Source organism: Schistosoma haematobium, chromosome 6, assembly GCF_000699445.3.
Source record: "Schistosoma haematobium chromosome 6, whole genome shotgun sequence".
Classification (NCBI taxonomy): Eukaryota; Metazoa; Platyhelminthes; class Trematoda; order Strigeidida; family Schistosomatidae; genus Schistosoma; species Schistosoma haematobium.
In genome coordinates this window covers 14,395,185-14,422,678 of record NC_067201.1, presented here as the reverse complement: position 1 = coordinate 14,422,678, position 27,494 = coordinate 14,395,185, and the positions used below count along the sequence as shown (strand labels likewise).

General features: G+C 33.1%; 1 protein-coding gene across 1 annotated transcript; it reads left to right on the top strand.

The window, feature by feature from the left end:
- The first annotated feature begins 7,493 nt into the window (after window positions 1–7,493).
- On the top strand, window positions 7,494–24,493 carry MS3_00000606 (uncharacterized protein). The gene is made up of 14 exons (XM_051208308.1): window positions 7,494–10,396; window positions 10,442–10,625; window positions 12,826–12,840; window positions 14,331–14,345; window positions 15,256–15,282; window positions 15,867–15,929; window positions 16,751–16,798; window positions 16,849–16,905; window positions 17,747–17,785; window positions 18,130–18,186; window positions 19,402–19,461; window positions 21,383–21,451; window positions 21,757–21,812; window positions 23,513–24,493. Exons 6-14 carry the CDS (start codon window positions 15,884–15,886, stop codon window positions 23,528–23,530), a joined length of 450 nt encoding a protein of 149 aa, XP_051065546.1. The 5' UTR covers window positions 7,494–10,396; window positions 10,442–10,625; window positions 12,826–12,840; window positions 14,331–14,345; window positions 15,256–15,282; window positions 15,867–15,883; the 3' UTR covers window positions 23,531–24,493.
- The last annotated feature ends 3,001 nt before the right edge of the window (window positions 24,494–27,494 follow it).

Below are 27,494 nucleotides of genomic sequence, written 5' to 3'. Positions count from 1 at the left end.
TGTACATCTCACCATACATATCCCCAACTGCAACCGTGATGGCAGTTAATATAATTAACATGTATGAATACCGTTGTATTTGTCTTCTTTTTTGGTTTTCATTTGATTTTTTATGACATGAAGTATTGCAATCCATACATACATAAGCAACATTGATTTGAAACTTTATTTGTGGCTTCAAATATTCAGTCCTTCATGTAACGAACAATACTAAATATCAGAAAGACGATGTGAACGAAAATGACAATACTAAACCACAATGAGGTGAAAAGTGGAGATGATTTTATTTGGCACAATGAGGATTTGATTCATGCATTTGGGTGATGTTTCACTCATCTTAAAATACTCAAAGTCAAAAGGATACACGTTCTCTATTTCCAATACACCATCAGCGGTCAAATAAAATATCAGCTATTGTGAAACAAGGAAATCCAAATACTGCAACAAATGTATTGATGAAAACGGTACAGAAAACTTCAGAAATAAGACATAGGAATGGCAGTTCTACTTGTGCGCTCAATGGTTATGTTGGACTGAAATCTGCCAAGACTTGAGATATTAGTATACACAGCAAAGCAATAGTTTAAATAAATTCCAACCAACACGCAAATTCATTTAAACGGAAAGCTATGGAATCTAACTATCGGTAATACTAAAGCGTGACACTTTGTGCTATTATGGTCAAACCACAGAATTTGTTTTGTTTCTGTGAACTTAAATAAACTAAGAATAATGAATTCATACATTCCTTTGTTGATTCTAATTCCTACATGGTTGGAAACATCATGCATTTGGAATGTTGCTATATACTTTAAATTATAGCAAATCATTTTGTTTATTAAATCTATGCTCATAGTAAATAGTTTAAATATCAGTAAACCTTGGAAGTGAAACACATTTAAATGATAAAGTACTCTATATTCACTACTTGTAAACAGATTGGATTAACATAATTTAGCAAGACCTCAAATCAGTAAACAATAACAAGTACATCTAGTATGTAGTGCATCCAAATTCAAGATACTAGCACTCAATACTAACTCAAAGGTACAAAACGTAACTCTCCTTTTCAATAAACGCACTAAAGCAACTCAAAATGTTGATATACCATGCATCCAGTATGATAGCACTTTTATATACGACTCTGAAACTATAGCAGATCTTTTCAGTGGTGTTTTTGACAATGGTGTAGGAATCATAAGTGGCTCTGCTTCAAGAGTTATGTATGTGACTAGCAACTCAATAAAATCTATCTCATTCACATGCATGAAAATTAATAAGTTACAAATACCCTTAAGCTTTCGAGAGGTCATGGAGCAGACGGGATTTCATCCTTTCTCTACAAATATGGTGGTCCAGATATTCCACTTCTTCTTCTTCTTCTTCTTCTTCTTCTGAAGTTGTTTACTCCCTTTCTCTCTCTATGGAGACTGGTTCTTACCCGTACTGTTGGAAAACTGCGTACATCATACCACGTTACAAATCTGGAGATAAGACTGACATGAACGATTGTTGGCCGATTAATATTACTCCAGTTATTTCTAGGATTATGGAAAAAATTATAAGTGGTGAACTTTCCAACTATTTACTCGCTGGAAAATTTATCAATGATACTCAACATGGATATCTTAGAAATCGATCTTGCATGACATGTCATTTTGACTTCTTTAATTTAGTCTATTTTCTACGTAGCTAAGGATATCTAGTCTTAATGCTATATCTGGACGTTTCTAAAGCCATCTACATGGTTAGTCATCAACTTCAGTTAGGTAAACTCGCATGTTATGGGGTTCAAAATCATTTGCTAGCTTGGTTTGATTCCTTTCTCAGTAATCGACATCAAATAGTTAAAATTAACTCTTCATTGTCTAACGCTGTTCCTGTTAGAAGTGGTGTAATAAAAGGTAGTGTCTTAGGCCCTTTGCTCTTTTTAGTGTTTATCAATGATATTTGTGAAAGTTTCTGTGTGAGTAAACCCCTTCTATATGCAGATGATCTTAAAGTAGTATATTCATTTTCTCCACATGAGCTGAAAATTATGCAAAATTGCATCAGCATGGAGCTTAAGAAGGTAGCACAGTGGTGCTTAAAATGGCAACTGGAGCTAAATACGGCTAAATATGGATGGATATGCTTCGGCGATACATCACTCAACCGAGACCTTACCATAAATGGAGAAGTCTTATCTAGGTTACATACAGTAGTAGACTTAGGAATTAAATACTCCCAAGACTTGTCGTTTACAGAACAGACATTGAAACAGACCTCTAAGTCTCAACGTCTAGTAGGTTACATAACTCGAAACTTTTATAGCAATGAGTCACGTATTTTAATGTACAAAGTTTGTGTTCGACCTCTTCTAGAATATTGCACGTTTATTCTTAGCAGTGAGCGCATAAATGATAAATTAAGGCTGGAATCAGTACAGAGATAGTTTACACTTCGTATTCTTGGAGCTGATTGTACCTTAACTAATAATTCTAGATGTAATAAACTTGGGCTAGACGCTTTATGGAGGAGGAGATTCAACCTAAATTTTATCTTTTTCTTCAAACTACTTCATAAACTATCCTTTACATTCGATCACGTGATTCAATGTGCAGAGACTTCTCATTATGGCATCCGTAATTCCTTGGCACTAGTGAAACAAACTTATTCTAAATCATCTCTTTATGAGAATTAATTTACCTGTAAATTTTCAAGACTCTGGAATAATCTACCACAATCTATCCATACGATAAAATCACTCCCATTATTTGTTCGCTGAATCGATGCATACAGCTCCTCTGAAAACGCATTGAATGTTCTAGCACCTGTAATTGTATCTCATTCCACAAGTGATATTATAGAAACTTTAAATGTTTAGCCATCATTAGTAGTGCATTCCCTAAATAAAACCACCTACTTGCTGTCACTTTATGTTAACACCGTCCCCAGCAAGTTTAACTAATTTGAATAACATCAACAGTATATCACTGTGTCGCATGACACACGCATTTTGGTAGACCTAATGGACATATTTTGGTAATTACTGCTTTGTTGTTCCGTGCTCTCTGTTTTCGTTTTAATTTCTCTAGTTGTAGATTATTATCATTAATTCGATCTGGCACACGAATTGACCTTAATTACTCTCCCTTCATAAATCAACAGGCTGTCCATTTAAGAAATAGTAAGAATTCCCGGCTGATGCATTGGATCGCTGTAATACATGTACTACCTAAACAACTACTGAACTAGCATACTTAAAACTTTCTTCTATCACATGTTTGTTCTGTACATTCAATGTTACTATTTATATCAAATTGATCATACCTGTAAACTGGCGTGAATTCTGTGATTGTTATTTTTAGAATATATAGATTACTATTATTATTATTAATTAGATGAAAAGTATTGTGGCATGATACTGGTATCCACATTGAAATCTAACATATTTCTTTGTACAGTAAGCCTATACTTGTTATTTGACCTTTGAACATCAGTCTACTTCCCAAATCAATCAGATTTTACAGACAGATGATGTGATATTCAAAGTGTAAGGTATGATTATTTTATCCAGTCAAAAAGTCAACTTGAAGAAACGAGCTGAATTGTGAATGAGCCAATTTATGATTTCAAGATTTTCTATCAACATTATAACTTATTTGAACATGTAGCCGTTCACCAGAATTATTTTCAAATGCTTAAGATTGGACTTGTTATATGAAATCCACGATTTTCTTATTTAGATGAAAAGTGAATTGTTAAATATTGTTCATTCGTTCGTTCGATCGAGCACATCGGATGATATAATACTCAAAGTATCCACTTTTAGTCGTTTCGAGTTTCCCTATGGAATTAAAACTGAAATTTTAACAGAAGGATGCTCTTCAACAAGCTATGCATCCCACTTTGATGGAAATAGTGAAATCTTTATTGAATTTTATCATCATTTAAATCTCGAGAATAGTGTTATGCATAGAGTAACTGTGAACTGCTCAATCATATACTGGTGCTCGTTATCACATAATTTTCCTGAGATAGGGTACTTCACACATCTACTTGATCTATTTAAGTTTTGAAAATAACTAAGTTTGGTACCTAACCAGTCAGTAACTCGATAGTGTACGAAATTCTGATGTGTCTTGAGCTTCTAAATTTCGCTTTTACAAAATATTTCCAATGTTACAGTGCATCAATTACGCTCTTTCTTCATCGGTTATTTAACTTCACTAGCCTCAATTTTCAAGATCCTGATAATCTACTATTCATTTCGACTCTTTTATACTACTAAGATATGTATATACAATGGTACTTATGTTACTTATGTGTTAAATGGACAAAACCAGCATATAAAAACATGAGCAAAGGAACTGTAAAATCCATTCAAACAAGCTTTATTTTTTTAATTTATAAGATAACTTTATTGTTCGTATTACTAAGACACAACGCCATTTTCGACATATCTATACTTGGATATGTAATAATAAGTACACAAACATTATCACAACATCATTCACCGTAAACTTAAATTTCGTTACAACTAACTGGGATCTATCAGTACAGGATTGTGAAGATTGTTGAGTTTTTGAATTAAGATCATGAACTGATCAATATTAGACTACCAATGAAAACCTGGAAGCACTGGATGATCGTTCCGTCCTAGTATGGGACTCCTCAGCAATGAGTATCCACTACTTTGCACGTGAAACTCGAACCTAGAAACTTCATAAAACACTGGTGTTACTAAATGAGACTAAGTATATATGGTGTATCGAAATATTATCACTCAATAATAATTTTGATATGATATTTTTATTTTTGGTTACTACTCATCAATCATATCAATAATTTTAATAAATATTCTACAATTTCTATTACTATTGTTAATATTAATCACACTACTACTACTACTCACATCGCTTTTGATACTACTATCATTACTACCATCGTTCTGTTATTATTACTATTATTATTAGTAGTAGTATTACCAGTGCTACTATACTGCAAACATCAGAACTTGTTTTAAACTTCCTGGGTATACATTATAGATATGAATTCATTATCTGCTGATCAGTGACAGTACAATTTAAAGTATAAAAAAATAATTTTTTCTTAAAACAAACCAATCATTACAGACTGTGGGGTAGAGATTAAAATTAACGAATCACTATCACATCATAATAGTATAAAATGAAATGAAGTAATGAATATTCTTTAAAGAAGAATGTACTGTACTGTATTATTCAATTTTATCTTGGTTGTCGTACATTTCCAAATTGCGATGGGAGGCCGTAAGTTTGTTTTCAAAATGTATACTCTTTCATTTATGTTTAAAATAGTGTTTGAACAATCAAGTTAATTAGGTATCAGTATACCAAGGTTTAATTTGATCATTTCGAATAAATTGAGCATTGGGTAGATTGTTATAAATAAATAAATAAATAATAGATTTGTAATATTCTACGGGATTATGAGGTTTCATTATTAACAATCCCGTAGAACTGGATAAATTTCAAATTAAATCGGCAATAGGAGTTCATGCCATTTTTTGACGACCACTAAATCGATTTCAAAAAATATCCAAATGTTGTAAAAAGGCTTTTCCAATTACAGAGAAAGGAGAGTAGCTGAAGCGTTCCATATAATGCTTAATTGTACTGCTCTCAATAGAAAAGAAGGCCTTACCATACATCCTACATGGACTTATCTTACAAATTAAATTCTATCCTTTCTTACCATAAAGGTCACACAGTTTTTCATCCTTAAACAGTACATACATTCATACACACAAATTCACATACATGAATCAACTTGAACGAAATGACATGACATTAACTAGTTCAGACCTGTTTTTTGACTGATCACATATTATTCTGATTGTTCCGTTGTACTATCTACACTTGGATTAATTTTAACTTGGTTATTTGTTCTCTGAACAAGTGACTTACATTAAGTCACGAAACATCAGAAAATCTAGTTTTTCTACTCATTGGGACATTACATATATATATTATTTATTTATAATCAAGTTAAGTGCTAATATTCAATGTATTCTAATGAAACTATTTTCGCCATGATAGTAAGGATGTGTATTTGGAGTATTTATTATCGTTTAAAATTGACAAAATCTTCTTTCAAACAAAAGTAATTTATCTCTGAATATGATACACGTTAATTTTTCCACTACTTACTCTTGTTATCCCTCGTGGAGAAGCATAGGTCTTCCTTATAGCATTCATGATCCGACTCTGTCCAAAGTAATCTCCCCCAGTTGCTATCCATCCTTTTCATGTTTGTTTCCAATTCCTGACAAAGTGTGTTCAACAGCCTTCCTCTTTTTCGTTTCCACTCAGGATTTTAAAGTTAGGGATTGCTTCGTAATGAAGTGTGATGATTTTCATGATATCTGTTCTATCCATTACCGACCTCTTTCCCTAATTTCCTCTTCAACTCTAATCTGGTTTGTTCTCTCTCACGGTAGGCTGTCGCTGATGGAATCCGGTCAACGGACATTGTGTATCTTACGCAGACACTTGTTCACAATTAATTGTACATTTATGATGATAGTTGTGGTAGTTCTACAAGTTTTAGCTCCGCACAGTAGAACTGTCTTGAAGATTGTGACTTGGATATTAGTTGACAGGTGTTCTGAGTTGCATAAGCTTTTCAACTTGGTTATTACTCACAACTTCAAAACCATGAGTTAGGTTAAATAAATTTAGAGCATTCTCTACTGGTATAATTCTGGTCATCGGATAATCAATACAAACAGTTAACTTCGAGAATTGTATGGACTTGTTTATTGGAACCATTAGGTATCCATTATTCACAAGTAGATTTTCGTCAACGTAATATACTTCCCACTTTCCAAACAGTTTAGTTGTGTATGAGTACTACCTACAAGCACCCAACTGCGTCACAAGACAAGCCCTCACATGGAATCCTCAAGGCCGAAAGAGAAGAGGAGGACCAAAGAACACATGACGTCGAGAAATGGAGACAGACATGAGGAAGATGAACAGAAATTGGATAAAATGCAAAGGAAGGCCCAGAGTGTGTTAGAGAATGCTGGTCGGTGGCCTATGTTCCATAGGGAGTAACAGGCGTAAGTAAGTAAGTAAGTAAGTAAGTAAGTAAGTAAGTAAGTAAGTAAGTAGGTAACTACCTACAAGTGATCTCGTGAGTAGCGTTCATCACAGTAGTATAAGCGAACAAGGTAATATGCCATGATCCACAACTATGATAAGATAGTGTATCCTTACGTAATATTGAACAACACGATAATCACCGCCTATCAAATAAACTACAGAAAACAGATAACAAAATGACGAAAATATTTATAAAATCGAAGACGTGTATCAATGAACATATCTCGTCATTGTCATTTCGAATAGCACATGTTGCTCATAATAAAATAACCCTTCCATAGTGCTCGCTAAATCAGACATTGACTAAAAAGTTCATACATACCTCAGAAAACTGAGGTCAAATGAAGATAAAATGAATGCCAAATTTTATGTTGTCAAGAATGTTTATTACGGTCATATTTGTACAAAGCATGCTGTTTTTAGAGAATTGTATGATAAACAGCCATCAGATTTCAGTATGCGTTTTAATTATCTAAAAATAACCAACGAATCCAATGAGAATTATCTTGTTCATTCAGACAAATTGAATATCACACACAAAATTGTAAACCTCGTTTCAATAATTCCAAGTCACTTCAATTGTAATACAACCACTTATTGATCTTATTGAATACGAGGCACATACAAATGTCCCATTCGAATGCTTGGGAGATAATGTATTGTTAATGACTAGTCGAAATGCAAAATAATTCTCATTTTACAGTAACACACTTCCCTATTCATTTATTTCGGTGTGATTGCACTGTTGAATTGAGAAGCAGACGGGATAGTAGAATCAAGAGTAATAGCTTATTATGGTAATTATATAAATGATGGTTAATTCACAAGGATGATTCGCATCAACTATATTAGATCCCTCATTATTATCATTTGATATTAATGTTAAGTTGACTTTCTACTTTATTTTGTGGATATATACACACATCCTAGACTATCGTACAACCGTTAAACTCTCACTAAAACAACATAATCTACCAACACTAACAGCATTGATGATTCTAATATTATTACTGAGACTGCCATCACAACTAACACAACGACAATTCTAGAACATCTCTATAATTTCACAAGTATGTATTTCGATTATCATCTCTCTTGTCGAAATACATGTTTGGTGAGTATTTTTGTTACTTATCAGTAGTGATATCATTCACAGTAATATCCATCGAAGCCTGTCGATATAAGTATAATATTCAAACTATTCAGAGTACAAATAAGTAGTATATTTGTAATATCCCAATGAGTAGAAAAATTAGATTTTCTGAAGAAGCGACTTACACCAAGCCACGAAACGTCAGAAAATCTAATTTTTCTGCTCATTGAGATATTACAAATATACTATTCATTTATAACAATCTACCCAATGCTCAATTTATCCGAAATTATCAAATCAAAACTTGGTAATGATACCTATATTCAGAGTACGGATAACTTTCACATTAAACAAAATTCTGTATACGAACATCCATTTCAATGCTGACATTCCATTTCCAACTCCCTTTCTCTCTCTCAAAATACTCTTCTTTACACACACCCTGTAATTAGTATTATCCATCCACTCGATATTCAGAAACAATCTTCTACATCGCCTCAATCGTCCTCATTTTTCCGAATCTATCACTTTATCTCCTTCTTCCACCACACAACTTTACCACTAAACCAATATATTTCTCTTCGCATGCTCATCCCAATCATGGTTCATATGAACATCACCGTTTCATTTTAACATGTCATTCAACATTTATCTAGTTCATCATCCTCACATCATGATAACAGTAATGGGCAAATTACTGAATATCGTTATGAGAAACATGCTATGTGAGATTGTACACTTCACAAGTGAACTCTCCGAAAACACAACCTTTCTCCAAACTAATCTTTGTAACTCTGTGATTTCCTAATCAGTACATTCCGTTTAGTTTTAAACTACTCTTTATAATGAATCAATGACAATCGACTGATGTGTAACAATATGAATTATTGGTTCACCATTACATATTGATAACATTGATAACGTATATCAACCACTAAATGTTCTTGATAACCAATATGATTTACATCTCAATCTTAATTAATCACATTTGTTGCACTTTTTCACATTCCATTACCAGACTGTAAGTTGAATTTTGTAATATTCAATTTATTCATTCGAATTTTGCTGATCATATGCTGAATTCGTGTATAATCTGTCCATTTGATCAGTCTCAGTTAATGCATTTTCATGAAAACAGCCTAACCACAACAAGTGGAAATGTGCATTTTCTATATTCTTCGTTATTCAAACATGGTATAATACAGTTAGAAAAGTATCAACTTTTCTTCAACATTTAATATGTTAAATTTTAAATCCATAGAATATGAGTCTCATCAAGTACATTTTAATGCTTTCTAGCTAGTTCACAATAATTGTCACTCAATTTTAATGTGTAGAACTAAACTATACTGATTATCTTCAATCGAATAGAGTTGATTATTTAGAAAGAACATATGGATTACTGGAGTACGACGCAGTTTCTAAATGTGTTTATGAATATCCAGTTAATGCAAAACAAAATCTGTTTTTGACGAGATTGCGTCATTCAGATAGTTTACATGATTATCTGTCCGTCCATTACTTACGGAAAGCCAATTATTGAAGAACAGAATTCTTATTAGGTAAAGATGAAGACAGCTATTAGACATAGCGCTGTAATAGAGAGGCCATGTTTCTTTGTAATATGCAAGTTTTATTTTACACGACCTAGAAAATAAATTATCGAGTTAGTGATGTTTTATCTTGGTTGGTCGAGTTAAACTCTACTATTTCTAAGTTCTAAAATACTATCTCTTCTATAATTATACAATTTAATACAGTGTACTATTTGCACTGCAGTCGAACTCTGAACCAGTTTACATCTGTTTGATCAGTTTCAAAGTCACTCAAAGTATTTCTCTGAACTAAAGCTATAACTTTCTACTACCGTAACTCTATTCTTTAACGAATATGCTTTACATATTTATTCAAATTTCATATCACATTGATCCTTTTCTCTATAAGCTGCTGTACATGGTAAGCCATTTAATACAAACTTGACTATTTTCAGTCCACACAAAATATAATGTTGGAAACATAAAGTTTATCATTGTAATATAGTTACATTTACATGGAACTGATTTTATCAAAGGACTTATTGAATCAATAAAAAGCATACAAATATCCTTGAAATATTGGCAATAAATATGCATTACATTATTGTAATGAGTTGTGGATGATACAATTTGAACAGGTATTGTAGTGGACAATATTTACTACTTATATCTATCGACATCAGTAGTATACATCACAGTATGACAAATTAGCGAATCAATATGAGTTAATAATTTGCATATAAAAAAAGAGAAGAAGAAGAATATAGATCTGTGTACGTAGTTTATGTGTATTTCATTTCTTTATTGTTTTGTATAAACATATATTCCTTTATTTTTACAATTTTCTACAAGTACTATTCGACAAGAGTAAGTGATGGAATATTGTCTTTATAAAATACACCATGTTGATCTTGTTTTCATGAATGTTTAATTCATTAAACTAAATATTTCTATTCGATTCATTCTTAAGATGAAATAAACTGATGGATTCTGATTTCAGGAGTACAACTCTAAAATAGATCAAAACAAAAACAATCACGTATTACTTTGCCAGGAAAGTCCTACTCAATGCCTCCTCGTTGTGGGGGTGTTGTTTACGAAATTGAGAGGACGAAAAGCGGATGTCCGGCGCTTTAACCTGACCCCAAACTAATGGTGCACATGGGTTCCAGTATCCTGCAGGGACAAATGGCATATGAACCAATCGTTGGTCTCCGGCTACCATGGGAATGCATCTCCTCACGATGCTACACTGCATTATGGGTCAGAACTTTAGGTCGAAGGCTCGGGGTGTGGCCCTCTAAGAAAACCACATGCTTCGGTATGGGCACCCGGGCAGTATCACAGCCCCCACACACACACAAATATGGTGTGGCGCATATATATTTGGTGCCCTCTTGTACCAATATTTATGTGTTGAAATAAATAAATAAATAAACGTATCCATTTATTCCTATCAATGACTTCGAAGTAAAATCATCGGAGATGATAATAATAAACCAGTTCTCATTTTTAAATACAAATTTACATTCAACACTCACATGAAGTGAAAATCATTTCCCAACTAATATTTTTCCTTCTATATCATTCTCTCAAACAGTCTTGAAAATTTTATCGTTATAGAATTTTTCATTCATTTGTGAGGGTTTATGTCATCCCATTGTTGATTTTAATCACTCCAATGGATCAGTCTCTTTTTGAATACGTACATTCAGAATGGATAGACGTGGTATTGATGTCAACTCAAGAGCATTTCAATCAACATTCTGAGGGTCCTCTAGGATAGAAACCGATAAGATTACATCTTCCTTGCACAATTCAGTGGCTATTTGTAATAAGAATTTGAGTAGGTGTAACATTCAGTGTCTGAAGCGGACGTTAACAGGTTGAAGTCTAGATGTGAATATAAACGCGGGTGCAAGTGCAGTCAACTAATCAGACTAACAGAATCATGATGTTTACTGCTAGTCACTAAAAACAACACTTCATAATTGTTGAATAGGTTTTCTTTGTTATAATTCTGGATTAAAGCTAGTAGTGGGATATCAATTGTGTGATAATTTAACAACTAACCAATATCTTTACAATTGATGAACCAGTTGAATATTATTTAGTTTCAATAGATTGTCGGATGAGGTGCTGAAAAGAAATCCATACGAACTAGATTTCATTCACAGTGTAAACACTAAAATGATAATGCAAACTAGTGAACACGACAGCCACTGAACAAGTTGAAACTCCTGTCTTGGTTCAAGAGATTGACAAAACCGTATATCACTAGGCAATGGCAAACGATCCGTAAATGACCCTATGCTTCAGTGATGATTAATCAGATGTACTTCAGAATAACGACAACACATTGATATGAATCTGTATAATATATTGTAGACGTATTTCGATGTATTCACTGTGTCATTGTCATTCACAAACAACATATTTCTGATTATATGGTAAAACTATTCGGTAATGATTGGCATCGATAAGATGGACGCTAAAAGCTGGAAGACAGACAGAACAGGTTAAGAAACGCGGTCAGCGCCTTTTGACTAGTATCAAAATGATAATGTATTCAGTGAACATCGACTCCTACAATAGTTTCAAACCTGTTATTATTATTACTATAATAATAATTATTATTATTATTGTCAGAAAATAATAAAGATATTCAACTGTCTTTCAATTTCTTTGTGGGTATCCTCTGAGCTTATTAATACTACAATGAGGATTCAAGAACTTTCAAATTTCCGGTGAAATAAATACCCATTAGGCATAATTGCTACTTATCAGTAGTAATAACATTTAAAGTTACTTTGTAAATTATCCCTTATAATGAACCAATCATTATAGGCAATAGTACAGTAATAAAAGTCAATGGCTAACCGTCACCTATTAAGGGTACAAATATATATAAAAATCAATTAGGAAGATTCGTGCTAAGAAATATAACTTATGTCTCAATAACAATCAACCATAATTGTTTAAACTGCTTTCAAAGTGAAACATTCTCCTGGATACACCGTTTTATATTTTTGATTATAAATATACTTACATCTTATATTTTTACTAGCATTGGGAAATGAACGTAAGTTATCGAACAATGTTCATTCACTAGTTCATATTTGTAATAGTAATTACACTGTCGAACTCATCACTGTATTTCATACATTCTTATGAAACTTGTATGATCATCGAAATGAGGAAGTGTATCTACTTCCGTTATTCTGATTTAAAGGTGACTACATAAATTGGAAAACAGTTTTGCTCTATGCAAGGAGATGTTACTGACGAATTTTTATATTTTTACTTAAAAATGTGAAAAACTGAGACAGCTTGAATTGTTTCAAATACAGATGTAAAGTCTCAGTAAATAAATAATTGATGGAAACATTTAGTTACATTTCTACACTAAACAGATTAATTTCAATAATTGAGATCATGAGTCAATTGAAGCTAGACCTGGAATCACCATGTTTTCAGATTTTCCATGATGATCTAGCTTCAATTGACTCATGATCTCAACTATTGGAGTTACTATAATTTCCACAAAATCCCCTTCTAATATTAAACAGATTAAGTTGAGAGTTATCACTACCAAGATTGAACTTGGTAGTTTCAAATAAATTAAGCATTAGATAGAGAGTTAATAGTAAATATATTTCTATTATATCCCAATAAATAGAAAAATTGTATTTCCGATGTTTCGAAACTCAGTATAAACCACTTCCTCAGAGTAAATAAATCACCGAAATTAAATGAAACTTGTGGTAATTCGATTTTTGTGTAACAATTAAGCGTTTTGGCATCCACACACATCTCATTTGTGTATTAAGACAAGAGTAACTTAAAATAAAATCATACATCAATTGAACCAAATTACTGATTTACATTTAAACCATTTGAGAATATTTATCACTAGTTTCTAGTTAATTGAATAATTTTCTGGTTAGCGTTTTTTAGCGAGTTAGTTTTCTACGAGATGGGGTTGCAAACCGCATACCCGACCCTCCTCCTTTATCCGGGCTTGGGACCGGCAATAGCCCCCAGAGGGACTCCAGGCGGAGTTGTTTTTAGTTAACTAGTTACAATATTTAACATTAAAAGCATTAGTAAGCCCCTCTTTATAAACGGTAATCTAATCACTCATGCGAAAAAGTAAAACACACAATAATAGACAAGCTTTATTAAGAAATTTACGACAACGTTATAATAAATTAGACTAATTCGATTTTTATTTCCTGAAAGAAATCAATAGAATCTATTACCAATCTTTTCATAGAACTATCTTATCTTGTAAATAATACAGCCCATTCACTCTTTGAATGGAATTGCTGATATCCAATCATAATATTCCAATATAAGAAAATACTTTTCTTAAACCAGATCTATAATCTACCATCAACAGCCTCATCCATGAGATAATCATATATTTGACAGTTTGTTTACCCACTGGGAATTACAATTCACACCAGAATAGGTATTATTTAGAAGATGATTTAAGACAACGTTACCTATCTACATTGTTACTTCATTTAAATTATTTATGCAAATTGATATTTTGAAATATTTTTCAAGCTATACCTCGACCTCGTAAGTCATCAAATCATATCTCGATCATATATATACATCACTTAACTCATGATTTATGTATACTTTGAACAGTCATGTCAAACATTGATAGATGGTGTATATTATTAAATATGACATGATCTTTGTGGAAAGATTGTTCTTTTACAAAATGCTATGCTATTTATTGACAAAGGTTCAAGTTCACCTAGGGGGATTGTTATAACTTATGGCCTGAGTGCCCTGCTAATGTATACGTAACGATACCGCCAATGAGAGAGCAGTGAATTATCGATCGGATCAATGACGCATAAAACCCGTGCGAGCAGTGTAGAGTACTTATCGGTCCTGCTTCCTGCCTAGCCCAGTCAGCTAAGTCCAGAACACCAATCGCAGCCTCTGCAATATCAATCATTTATTTCAAACATACGGGGTTTATATACCAACCAGACAGACCACATCGTACCAATAAAATACGAAACAACATTTATACGAGATTTGGCCAAATGTGGCTGTGAATGTGGGAGGTAGTAATTAGTAGACGAAAGTTACCATTCATTATGCTTATCTCGACATAACAAGAATGATACATCAATTATGTCATAATCAATCTCTTTCAGATTGATATTTCACAATTTACACCATTTTACATAGTTAGTCACCGATATTTAATTGATTAGTTAGTATTTCTCATGTTAGCGTCAACAATCTACTGAACTGAAACAATTAACCATTGTCCACTCCCAAGTGAACGATCAACAATATTAAAGCAGACCAACTGTTACAAAGATTGTTAGGTTCAATTAAACATTTCAAATTCCAATTTATAACTTTCATGTGATAAATGTTTTGAAAATAAGTAATGAATAAGATATTGTTGACTTAATACTCCAACAGGAGTATGTATAATTCTGTTTCTTTTCATTAAACTTAGTTGATTGGGACGAATTGGAAAAAATAAGTATGTTTCAATTTGTAAAACTCGAGAAGATAAAGCTTACATATATCGTTTTGTGAAATACGTGTTTATTTGAATAAAGTTCATTTATAACTCTGCACACATCAACTGAAAAATTCATTTAATAGTGTTTGCCTCGAAACCATCCTAGTTGAGTTATCACTGAATATAAGTGAGACATTGACAACTATTGATATATTAGTTGTTAAATAATAATATTTTACAAACTGTGATTATTCTGCTCATTTCTATGATATAAGTCTATGAGCGTGCATACTTAGCATATAAATAATGTAACTTCAATAGTTGAGATCATGAGTCAATTAAAGCTAGACCACCATAGATAACCTGTAAGTAGTGGACGGCCGTTTCGTCATATTGTGGGACTCCTTAGCAGTGTGCATCTACGATCCCGCCTCGCGAGATTCGAACCCAGGACCTATAAATAATGAATAGTATCATTGTGTTGTACAAATAATCCTGATGTTCAAGAAGATGATATCAATAGTCATCATTAAAATTGTCAAATTGTAATCTGAGTTAAGAACTTCACATTTTCAATAGAATATTCTTTGTCCAATTTACAGATGATGTAGAAAGCGGTATGGCTTATTTCAGACAAAATGAAAAGTTGCTACAGACCACAATAAGTAAGTGAAATATGAACTGATTTCTGTACGTAAATACATAACTAAGAAAATCTACATGTTATAAACATACTTTCATGCATAGCACGACTTATTAACATGTAAAAAGGAAGTTAAAAGACAAAGCAACTATATATAGTAACGAATTATTTAGTACATTTTATCTACTTAGTCTTTTTCGAATGGTGTCTAACTGAAATTCATTTTACAACAACTAATCCAAGAAACTTCAAACACAGTTCCCTATTTGCCTCACAGTGGTTCCAACGTTAAATTGAGGAGTTGAAACTTTCGAAACATATATATTTCTCCTCATCAAGATTCTAACCATGTAATTACACGAATAACAGTAGAGTTAGTGCGATCGAGTGATGCTATCAGTTATATACGCATGACTCATGGATTTGCGCTGCTATTTATTCTGGCATGTAGTGGCATATATCACACAAACTTAATCCTTATGTCTATCAGTACTTTTCTAAATAAGGGATAGTCATCCGGTGAGGTGACTGATAAATGTCGTGTTTCATGATTTACATCACAGTCTAGTCTTAGTGAGACAACCAGCATAAACCTACGTGCACTCAACAAGTGTTTCATTATAGCATGAAACTCCTCAGTAGTGTGCAAACGTCATCGATCAAGAAGATAAAACACATGGTTTGGATACGTTTTGCTCAGAAGTCTAGGTGTTTCTTAGTTTGCAATGATGTGAACAATGAACTGTACTAATCTCTCATACTTAAATAATTATTTGTTTGAAGAATTTCTAAAAACAAAACTGAATACATTTTATCGTTTAAATGTATGTCTGTTTCTTTCAGATAACATTATTCAGAATGAACCTAAAAGACTTAAAGCGATCCAAAAATGTATGTTTAAAATCAAGATTATTTACATTAAATCTCATGGTTGATTTTAGACATAAGGTGTAAGAATAAACAACAACATGAAGAATCCTTCAGTTTATTTCTCAAAGGTTTGAACAGATATTACAAATAAACTTTTGTTGAAGTGTAGATCTTCTTAACTCATCATTCACACGCATACATCATTACACTGATTTGTTTCAGTCATTTTGATTTTTCACAAATCAAATAGGATCATAAATCATCCTACTTCTTTATTATACTTACTTTCTAGAAGTTACACTAAACGACGAAATGATAATTAGCGTGATAACATTCCTGATCTGTGTTAAAAAAAAACCATGAACATTTCAGATCATTTAAACAAAATGTGTCCAAATGAATTAGGATGGTATTAAAGCGTATATACCCTGTTTCAAACTATCCAGATTCAGCAGACAATCTCTCTTATATTATCACTACCAAGATGTAACCACATAATTTGAAGTGAATAAAGTTGTAGGCTTAAATAACATGACAATTTCTGGTCACCATTATTTGTGTGCATTCAATCATCTTTCTGTTTAAAACTGGCTCTAACTATAGGCGGCTACTGATTCTGTGCGGACTGCCTCGATATTTCGTGAAGTCACAAGCTTTATAAAGAAAAATCGATAGGGGCTAGAAGTGGAATCCAGGATGCGAGTTTCGTCTCATTTGGGACTCGTCAGATGAATGTTCACTCTGAGACTCGAACCACACTACCGTACGCTTCAAACGCCATCACGTTATCCACTTATCTACTGAGTCTTGATAGCCACCTGCTTGTGCAATAGGGTGATGAAACGCACGTCCTGGATTCCTCTGCTAACCACTATCTATCTTTTCTCATAATCAAAATCAGATTTCATTATTCCTATTGTTAGATGCCATACAAATGAAAATCTGTTTATCTTCATTTTAATCTTTTAGAAATGAATAAACAGTTTGAAAATAAAAATCTAATGTCATGTATGATTTTGTGTTTTTTTTCTTCTTCTTCTTCTTTAAATAATTGACCCTTATCATATTGAATGTAGATTCAATATCGATGGTGCTTATCATGTTGAAGACTTCTATTTACAATATTCACTTTTGTGTACTGTTCTCCGAAAATGTTTTCATACACGTAATATATGTATGTATATATGTAAATATAACTTTTGAAAACAAAAGCAGTCACTTGTTTTCATTACAGTGAACTATTTGAATTGAAGTAGTAGATTTGACATTTGGTTGTTATAGTAATCTGTTTTTCCTTCTATAATTTTGAAGTTAATTTCATCTACTTTTCTTGTGTATCATTGATACTACAGTTCCTGATTATTCAACTCTGAAGGACTGCTTCATAAAACAAGTAAAGATTTTAGAAAGTCAGTGAAAATATTCTTAAATATGTAGTTACATAAATAATATGTACATTTCTCATTCAATTACTATATGAAAATTGGCACTCCTGTTTTGCATTTAAGCTATTGTTCACTTAGTTAAGAAATTGGAATAGTCTATAAGGTTTACAGATGATCATTACACATTCATGAATTGAATAAATATAAATGATGTTTCACTGTAGACAAATTGATAATGAATGAATTGTAGATATGCATTCCTAGACCTATAACTAAAAGACAATTAGTGTTCATTGTTTCCTGTTCGTTTTTAATCGATCCTTTCAACATAAATTCTTGGTGAATAATACATGTACAATTCAATAGAGGATTTCCAAAATCATGAAAATGTCTGGAAAATACAAACATTCACAAAACAACCAACGTACAGTTGACCTATTTCAAATGGTATTGGACTTTGAATATTTTCAACAAGAAGAACCCCACTTATTTCATATAAGTGATACAATTGTTTGAAAGACCACAAACCTAATCATTCAGATTAAGTAAATGATGTCAGCAAAATTTGTTACTATTTCACTTAGAATTGCATTGTTGTTGTTGTTGCGAGTTTACTCAATACAATGACAACAGCTAAGAATGAATATTACATTTTACGTCATTACACTATTAAAAGATATGTTGAGTTTACATGATAAAACATAACATTTATACAGTTCACATTATAATAGTCATTCGAGTGGCTGTCATTTCAGACCCACTTTCGAGGATAGGCAATGTAAATAAATTTGAGCAAGGCTGAACGAACCAGAACTTCGATCGTTCTTATCATAAACCAATAAATGATAATGAATTCACCGCTTTATTTCGATCACCAATAGAGCATGAACTTGATGATACTAATCGAGAAATATGTAAAATACTGACATTTTATAAAAAGATTATAAAATATATCCTTCTCCGTCACATATTCTTCTGTTCGCTGTCATCTGGATGGTCGAATTATGAAAGATTCATCTTCCTCTTCTGAACAGATAACTTTCATAATTCATTTCGTGAAGTATTTTAAAGTTGAAATAATGTTAACCGACCAGCTATGAATGTTTAGGGAAATAGACGTTTATATTTAATCAGACTACTGGTTTTTGAGGAATTTTCAAAGCTTCTATCCACTTCAAATACTGATCAGTTTAAGTAACAAAACCAATGTGAAATTATTCGTTTGAATTTTATTTCCAGGACAGAAGTCTAATAGCAAAAATGAGGTTTGCAAACCACTTAGGACATTCTCTGAACAAGGTAAATTGAAATAAGTGGTATTCATTATGATGCATTTAAACAACGATGTGTTCTCATAAATTGTAACTAATTATTTGTTTCTAATATCATCAGAAATTTACAGCTACTTTCTCGGAGTTTTAAAGAACGTTCATTTATCAAGTGTTTGTCCATCAGTATAGGGTTCTGGAGATTGTTGAACTTCATTAAAATAAAGAAATGAGCAAAGTCATATGACTGTTTAAAACTCAAAGCACGGAACGGCCGTTTCGTCCTAGCCTGAAACTTCAGCATTTCGAGTTCACATCCACAAGAGTCAAAATCAAATACAAAACCATCTTGGACTGATTAAAGTTGAACATGTCCACTGTTGGATCGGAACCCCATAGTTGATAGATTGAGCGTTTGCGTGAGAGACCATAGATACTGAGTTTGATTCGCTCCAGTGAAGTCGTGGATGCACTCTGTTCAGAAGTTTATTACCAAAACGAAATGATCATCCAATGCTTCCAGGTTTTCAATAGTTGTTTAACTCTGGTCGGTTTGCGATTTAGTGAAACAATTATCTGTCTACTACCCTTGTTTATGAACTGCTAGGGTTGAAGCTATCACGAGTTCACTTAATCTGTGGACGACAAACAAGACACGGTGACCAAAGACCAGTAAGCTAGCTATTGATGGGTCCCAGCCCCACCAACTAGAGGGAGAAATCCAAGCTTGGAATGGGGAAGTATATTCTGCAAACAGCCAGAAACGAGAGATAACAACAAACACAATACAAAACGTATATATACAGTACAAAACCGTCCTTGGGGAAAGTTACCGAATAGTATACTAAAAGACGCAACGGACCAATAGCATTTAAGATATTTACCAGTGGAAAATACGACATGAAGGTGACGAGAGCGTCTTTGGCGCAAAATCAAAGAAATTCGAATTTACTATATAAAATTACAAAATCAGGTCCTTTCCCAAGTGAGTTCTGGGGATCTAACGTCCCCAACATGAACAAATTAGTTAAGTTATTCTAGCGACAAACGATTGACACTAATATATTCATTGAATTGATCTGATAAAAACGCCATATTTTCCAAATGTTTCATACTTCCTGAGTGCTTGATCAATTTGAATAAGTTGAGAAGACTGGGATTTGCAGAATGAAATGAATTCACGGCATTTCAGTGCTTCTTATTCACTGCAATTGGTCCAAATTGACGTTAGTAATGTTGCTCCATACAAAGTTTGAAATAATATAACAGCTACATTTCATCGATTAATGTATATAACAATTTCACCGATGTAACATCTAACCGTTTACATCCAACGAAACTCTAGAAGTATCATAGATTCTGCAAATCTTGTTCTCGGTTTACAAATGTGTTTTCAATGTACGTGAACCAAATTAAATTATCGTCCATCATGCTAAAGTTGAAGTTCACATATAGTCTAGTGGAAAAAAATGTATCAAAACTACACGGACTACAGAAAATCTAATGGCTCAACTAAGAAATCAAAGGCAACACTTTGATAACACAAACCCCATTGACAAAATCCACAATTAATGGTGTACAAACCATACAAATTCATGAACGTCTGTTCATATCAAACAGTTAAATGAAAACAATAAGCTTGTAAAATAAAATAATGCATCATCAGTTATTTACAATTTCGATGGCATGCTATACAAAGTTAATTTCTGAATATTCCTACTACTCACATCCTAATTCTAAAGTAATGAACATTCATATGAGAAAGCATTTAGCATCTATTAACAGACATGACAATAGCCGTTGAACTCCTAAGAGTATAACTAATGATTATGTTTACAATTATTCATTTAAATACTTCATTTTATACCAAACTGAAAAGGTATAAAACGTTAAGATGAATTCATCAGTATACTTTTAAAATTGATGGAAAACCTTTCTCATTCTCCTTCTAGATATTCAGGCTCTGAATCAGTTAATTTCTAAGAAATACGATATTTTGTGGAGATGGAACAAAGCATTATGTAAGTATAAGTAATAAAATATTGTATATCTTTAATAAAGAAACTGTTCAGAAGAGAATTTGAAATGTTCCGAATCTTTAGATTCATACACATACAAACAGTTTGTCAAGTATTCATATATTGTGAAGAAAGTCAATGAATTATGAGAATTCGAAAACATTTATGAGCAATTTATGTGACGTAGTAGGAATAAGTACATAGTCAATTGCTTGGAGTTAATCTCATCGTTTACAAAACGATAGACCAATCATTAATATGTATTTTACTGTACAAAATGATTATTTGTTCTTTCTTTGACATTTCAGTTAACTACGAATTCGCTTCCAAAAATTATGAGCACACACTAAGTTTATTACAAAGGGTAATTCAAATTCACTTCCGTTTTTAGTAACTATCACAAGTTTCGCCATTTTGTGTTTGTCTCATGTCAGTTATTGCAATATGATGTCATTCAAGACAACTTGTTAACTGATTTGATCTATTCAGACTTACTTGGTGAATACAACATATTAAACATATTCAATGGTTGTTAAAACAATTGATCATGTCGACTTTAATAAAGTCACCATCAAACCGATAACTTTTGTCAATGAATATGTTTCAAATCTGTTGACGGACAAGGTTAAGGGACATCAAACCTTTCAGTTGATATGAAATCTCGAGATGGATAGAATAACATTGTATTCAACAACAGTAGTTATGGATTGTAATCAAAGTGTTCTGCTTGAATATTTGGGCTACCTGTTCTTGACATCTGTATATTTCAACAAGTTATCTGTTTCCTTGTTTGTTTTAATACATCATTAGGCCTAATAACCGCATAACCTATTCAGGTGTGTTTGTGAAAAGTTTGCGACATTTCGCTGTACAAGTTACAAAAGAGCCCAATCAAAGATATCGTGGTTGCTGGCAATATGCATAGAAAACAATATACATTAACCAGATGTAGATTCCTGAACTGTTAACATCTAACTGGTGACCATCCAATATTTATCGAATGGGTCGCTTAAGAAACAAGATAAAGAAAACTGGCAAGACTCTAATTTAGCGACGAGCCAATCAGAAGCGTTTGAGCAATGTCAAGGTCACGGAGCCAATTTCAACACGCGATGCTAACAAACGATCGGTTCACAGCGGATTTTAGATAGGAGGTGAATAATGAGAGGTTACAACAGATGGGACGGCGAGACTCTAACTTTGGGACGAGGCAATGAGAAGCGTTTGAGCAATTTCATTTATTAGCCAATCAGAAGACAGTATAAAGTAAAAATATATTACAAGAAAGTAATGAATTACAGTGGATATTCTTCTTTTACATGATTTAAAAACTTGTTAAGGTTTGATAAAGGTTCAGAGGTTCTGAATTCATAACACATTTAGTATAGAAACTCGTCCATAGGGTTAGGGTTTAGGGTTAGGTTAGGGTGAGGTTAAGGTTAGGGTTTAGGGTTAGGGTTAGCGTTAGGGTGCTAACATGCGATCGGCTTATATCGGATTTTAGAGAAGAGGTGTTTATTCACAGGCTACAACCCCAACCCCAACCTAAACCCTGACCCTAACCATAACCCTTACCCTAACCTTAAACCTAACCTCTAACCCTAAACCCTAACCTCTAAAATCCGTTGTAAACTGATCGCATGTTAGCACTTTAACCCTAAACCCTAACCCTAGGCTACAACCCTAACCTCTAATCCTAAACCCTAACCCTATGGACGGGTTTCTATACCATATGCATTATGAATTCAGAACCTCTGAACCTTTATCAAACCTTAACAAGTTTTTAAATCATGTAAAAGAAGAATATCCACTGTAATTCATTACTTACAATATATTTTCACTTTATACTAACTGTTTTCTGATTGGCTAATAATTGCCAAGGTCATTTAAGATTCGTTCAAAGGTCGTCGCTAAATTAGAGTCTCGCCAGAAAACTTGTTGAAATACTTTGTGCTGAGAGTCCCACATTGTACCAAAAATGTAATATTGAATAAAACCACTTAATAATAATAGTAAAATCAATTAAATTCGTAGGATAATAAAAAATTTCAATTTCTTTTACAGATATATAACGACTTGTAATAAAATACTGGTTGAAAATGTCCATCACAATTATTGATCACATTAGTTCAATCTTATTTGTTCGGGAATCCTGTTGAAGATCCTGTATTGATATTTAATTAATTGCCTTATCAACCAAGTTTAAATAGAATACAAGTTTGTTTGAGAAATTTGTTCTGTTCTGGAAAATGTATTTTCCAAATAATCACCAAAGATTCATAGCCTAAACTCACTAGATTTATGGAATAATGTTACGTGCCAATCAGTTGTGATCATTAAACCAAGCCGTTATACCACATAAGTACGACAATATGAAATGATAATGAGAAATACAGAATCTAAATGTACACAAACAGGTCTCTAGCAATACAAGATTTGAAGAACAATAAGATTTACGTGTATCTATTTAACTGTTACCGACTCTGAACTATGCTATTTATTGTCTACATAAGTGACCACGAGCTTAGCCGCCGTCAGTTTGACCGCACCTTACTTCAACATCAGTCAATATCACGCATCGGATTAGATGATAATTACACTGAAATGACACATGTCCGAAACTTTTCATTCGTGAAGATCTGGTCTCATATACCAAATAACTACATTTTCAAAAAGGCAAATAAATGAACTCAATATTGTTCACTCATTGGCTCCACGATGAATCAGAAATGTTTTAAAGGACAAATACTCACGAAACTGTAGTCTACGCATATTTATTTCATCTTCATAGTAATAGAGATTGGATTACTTAATATCATACTAGTCATTTGATAGGTAAACGGACACCTTTCCAAAGCGAAAAGTGACGTGATTCGGTATTAACTAACTTAGCTTACTGAATTGGTAGAGAGATTTTGTCAGACACCTATTCTTCAGGGCTGATTGGACTGACAAGTAAAATGAAGTGGTCAGCACACTCAACTACATAACTTACTCCAGTCGGTTTAGACTGTGATAGAAACTAGTCCCGAAGCAACATTTCGCATATGAAAAGAGAGAAACACACCTATAATAGGCTTCTGTTGTATCTGTAGGTGACCAGCAAACCCTGTATTATATCACTGTTCAAATTCAATAGAATTTTGTAACCTGGGTAGACATCTGAGACAGTTTGAATATGTTTAATAATAAAAAACGTCTCAAAAATATTGATATAACGGGTATTATAGCATGATACCTTTTTATGAAGAGGTCAGTTGTAATCACAGTTTACTGATAGTTCAAATATGTGAAATGTTCATAGTATGTTTTGAGCATGTATTGTAATTGCTTTGATAAAACTAAGTTATTCGATGACAACTGATTGATACGGTCGTTAAATTAAGATAAATAAACATCGGAAGGGGGATTTGTGGGGACTGTAGTAGTTCTAATAAGTGAATTCATGAATCGATGTAAGCTAGACCACCATTGACAACCTGGAAGCACTGAACGGACGTTTCATCTCAGTGTGGGACTCCACAGCAGTGAGCATCCACGATCCCTAACCAAAATAACTCGAAACCGGGATCTTCAGTCTCGTGAGCGAATGCTTAACCTTTAGACCACTGAGTCAGTGTCCAACAATCTTAATGTCTAGCTTTAATTGACTCATTATCTTGCACAACCATTCATTCATTGTCTAAGGTACATAATTGTCTCCACCCAACATGTATCGCATGGATTTTTTAAAAAGATATTTAATGATATCTCATTTTGTAAACCAAACGGAGCTAGATGGAACGAAATTCGAACCCACAACCTTGTGCCTGAAAATTAGTACAGTTAACTGACTTACAACCCAACTGTGAAAGGAAAATTGTCTAGCACATTCTGTTTTATACAGAATTTTTCGCCATCTCATAATGACTCAATATCAGTTAGATAAATTCAGATATCTGTAAAGAACTAGTTATTTTTCGGCAGTTTGGAAATCGTTCAGTATTGTATTCTCTTAATTTTCTGGACTCAATTGAGTACCTACAAGTTTTATTGCTCGTTGAGGTACACTTAAAATACTGGATTAAAATTTCATTTTCAGAGCTTATTGTGCCGAAAAAATTATTCTCTTACTTTTCTTATTGTAGACTTTTTCCAGTAGTTTGCACAACATTTATCTGCTCATTCTATAAAACAAATGATCTAATGTTTACAGCACTCACGCTATAAGAGGTATGTTACAGGTTCAAACTCTTGAAAAAATACCGGGTAATGCTTGCACTAGCTTACGTACTTACAGTGCACCTCAAAGTGGAGTGCATAAATCCGGTATATGAGTAGTTGGACCATGTGTGTGTGTGTGTGCACATTCAATCGACATCTTCAAATTTCACTGTTTCAAGTTTTGTTTCATTTTTTCTGTCCAATTTCCACATAAACATTTACTTTGGCTGATACATCACAAGAACGTGATGCTTGGATGGTTGTATAGAATCTTTGAAAGAGTGGACGTTAGGACATTTCAATTGTTTATCTCGTTATGATACTTAATCAAAATTTATTCAGTCAGTATCATCTCAACTGGGTGCTCTGTTAATGCGCGGTTGATCATCACAACAGTCGTCTTCTTCATTGGTATTAACCAAATAAGCATTATGTGACAATAATACATGTTATCGCCATAAATGCTATTTTTCTCATTAATGTAGTGTGTTGTACACACAAAACTGATTTTTCAACACATCATTTTTATTCTCTAAATTTAATTAAAAAGTTCCTGATATACTTAGTGCTTTATTTACACTGAATGTACTCTCTTTTTTTGAAATACATACTCCTTTTAAATTGATTTTTCCTTTGTATATAAACATGTCTTATCATTGCTTCTTTTCCCGATTTACATTGTCTACGGTAATGGGAGTCTTCTTCTTCTTTACGCCTGTTACTCCTTGTGAAGGAGCATGGGCTTCTCACCAGAATTCTCCATACAACCCTGTCCTGGGCAATCCTTTCCAGCTCTTTCCAGTTCTTACTCATCCTTTTCATACCCGACGTAATTTGTTCTTTGGCCTTCCTCTTTTCCGTGTTGGGGCTTGCCTCGTGATGCAATCTGATGATTTGCGTAATGTATGTCCTATCCATTTCCATCGTCTTTTCCTAATTTCCTCTTCATCTGGAAACTCGTTCGTTCTCTACCACAGAAGGCTGTTGCTGATGGTATCCGACTAATGGATGTTGAGTATCTTGCGTGAACAACTATTGATAAATACTTGCACCTTCTTGATGATGGTTGTAGTAGTTCTCCACGTTTCAGATCCGTACAGTAGAACTGGCTGTCTTGACGTTCGTATTGAAAATTGTGACTTTGATATTGGTTGACAGATGTTTTGAGTTCCATATGTTCTTCAGTTGTTGGAATGGAGCCCTTGCTTTGCCAATCCTCACCTTTACGTTTGCATCTGATCCTCCTTGTTCATCGATGATGCTTGTCAGGTATGTGAATGATTCTGCATCTTTCAGAGTTTCTCCATCAAGTGTGATTGGATTGGTGTTCTTCGTGTTGTATTTGAGGACCTTGGTTTTTCCCTTGTGTATGTTGAGGCCTACTGATGCAGAGACTGCTGCTACACTCGTTGTCTTTATCTGCATTTGTTCGTGCGTATGCAATAGGAGGTCATCTGCAAAGTTCATTATTTGTGCTTCATTTCATTCTGCCTATTTTCTATTTCTACACTTAAAACAAACTTTCTCCATGTAAATGCATTTCTCTGACATTTGTATGTTGTGTCTTGTTTTTATTCACAAATATATACAATAATATAGTACGGTGTTATTATTCATCGATGTAAATAATTTATACGCATGTCCAATAAAATTGCAAACTGAACTATTAAAGTTGTTAGTTATGAACGTAGCTGAACAAACAATCTGTTAAATTGTGTGCATACATCAACCTTCTTGAATCAATATAATTTTGATAGTCTATTTGTACTTAAGTACTATTAATTCATGAAGTTCATCCAGAAAAAAACAAAACAAACTGAACCATTTATAATTATTTGTGAGT

What these genes read in the sequence shown, in the direction of transcription:
- MS3_00000606 (XM_051208308.1), top strand. Translation starts at nt 15,884, where the DNA reads ATGGCTTATTTCAGACAAAATGAAAAGTTGCTACAGACCACAATAA. An exon ending in ACAAGTAAAGATTTTAGAAA is followed by an intron (nt 18,187 to 19,401) that starts GTCAGTGAAAAT and finishes TTTTATTTCCAG; the next exon opens with GACAGAAGTCTAATAGCAAA. An exon ending in GAGATGGAACAAAGCATTAT is followed by an intron (nt 21,452 to 21,756) that starts GTAAGTATAAGT and finishes TTGACATTTCAG; the next exon opens with TTAACTACGAATTCGCTTCC.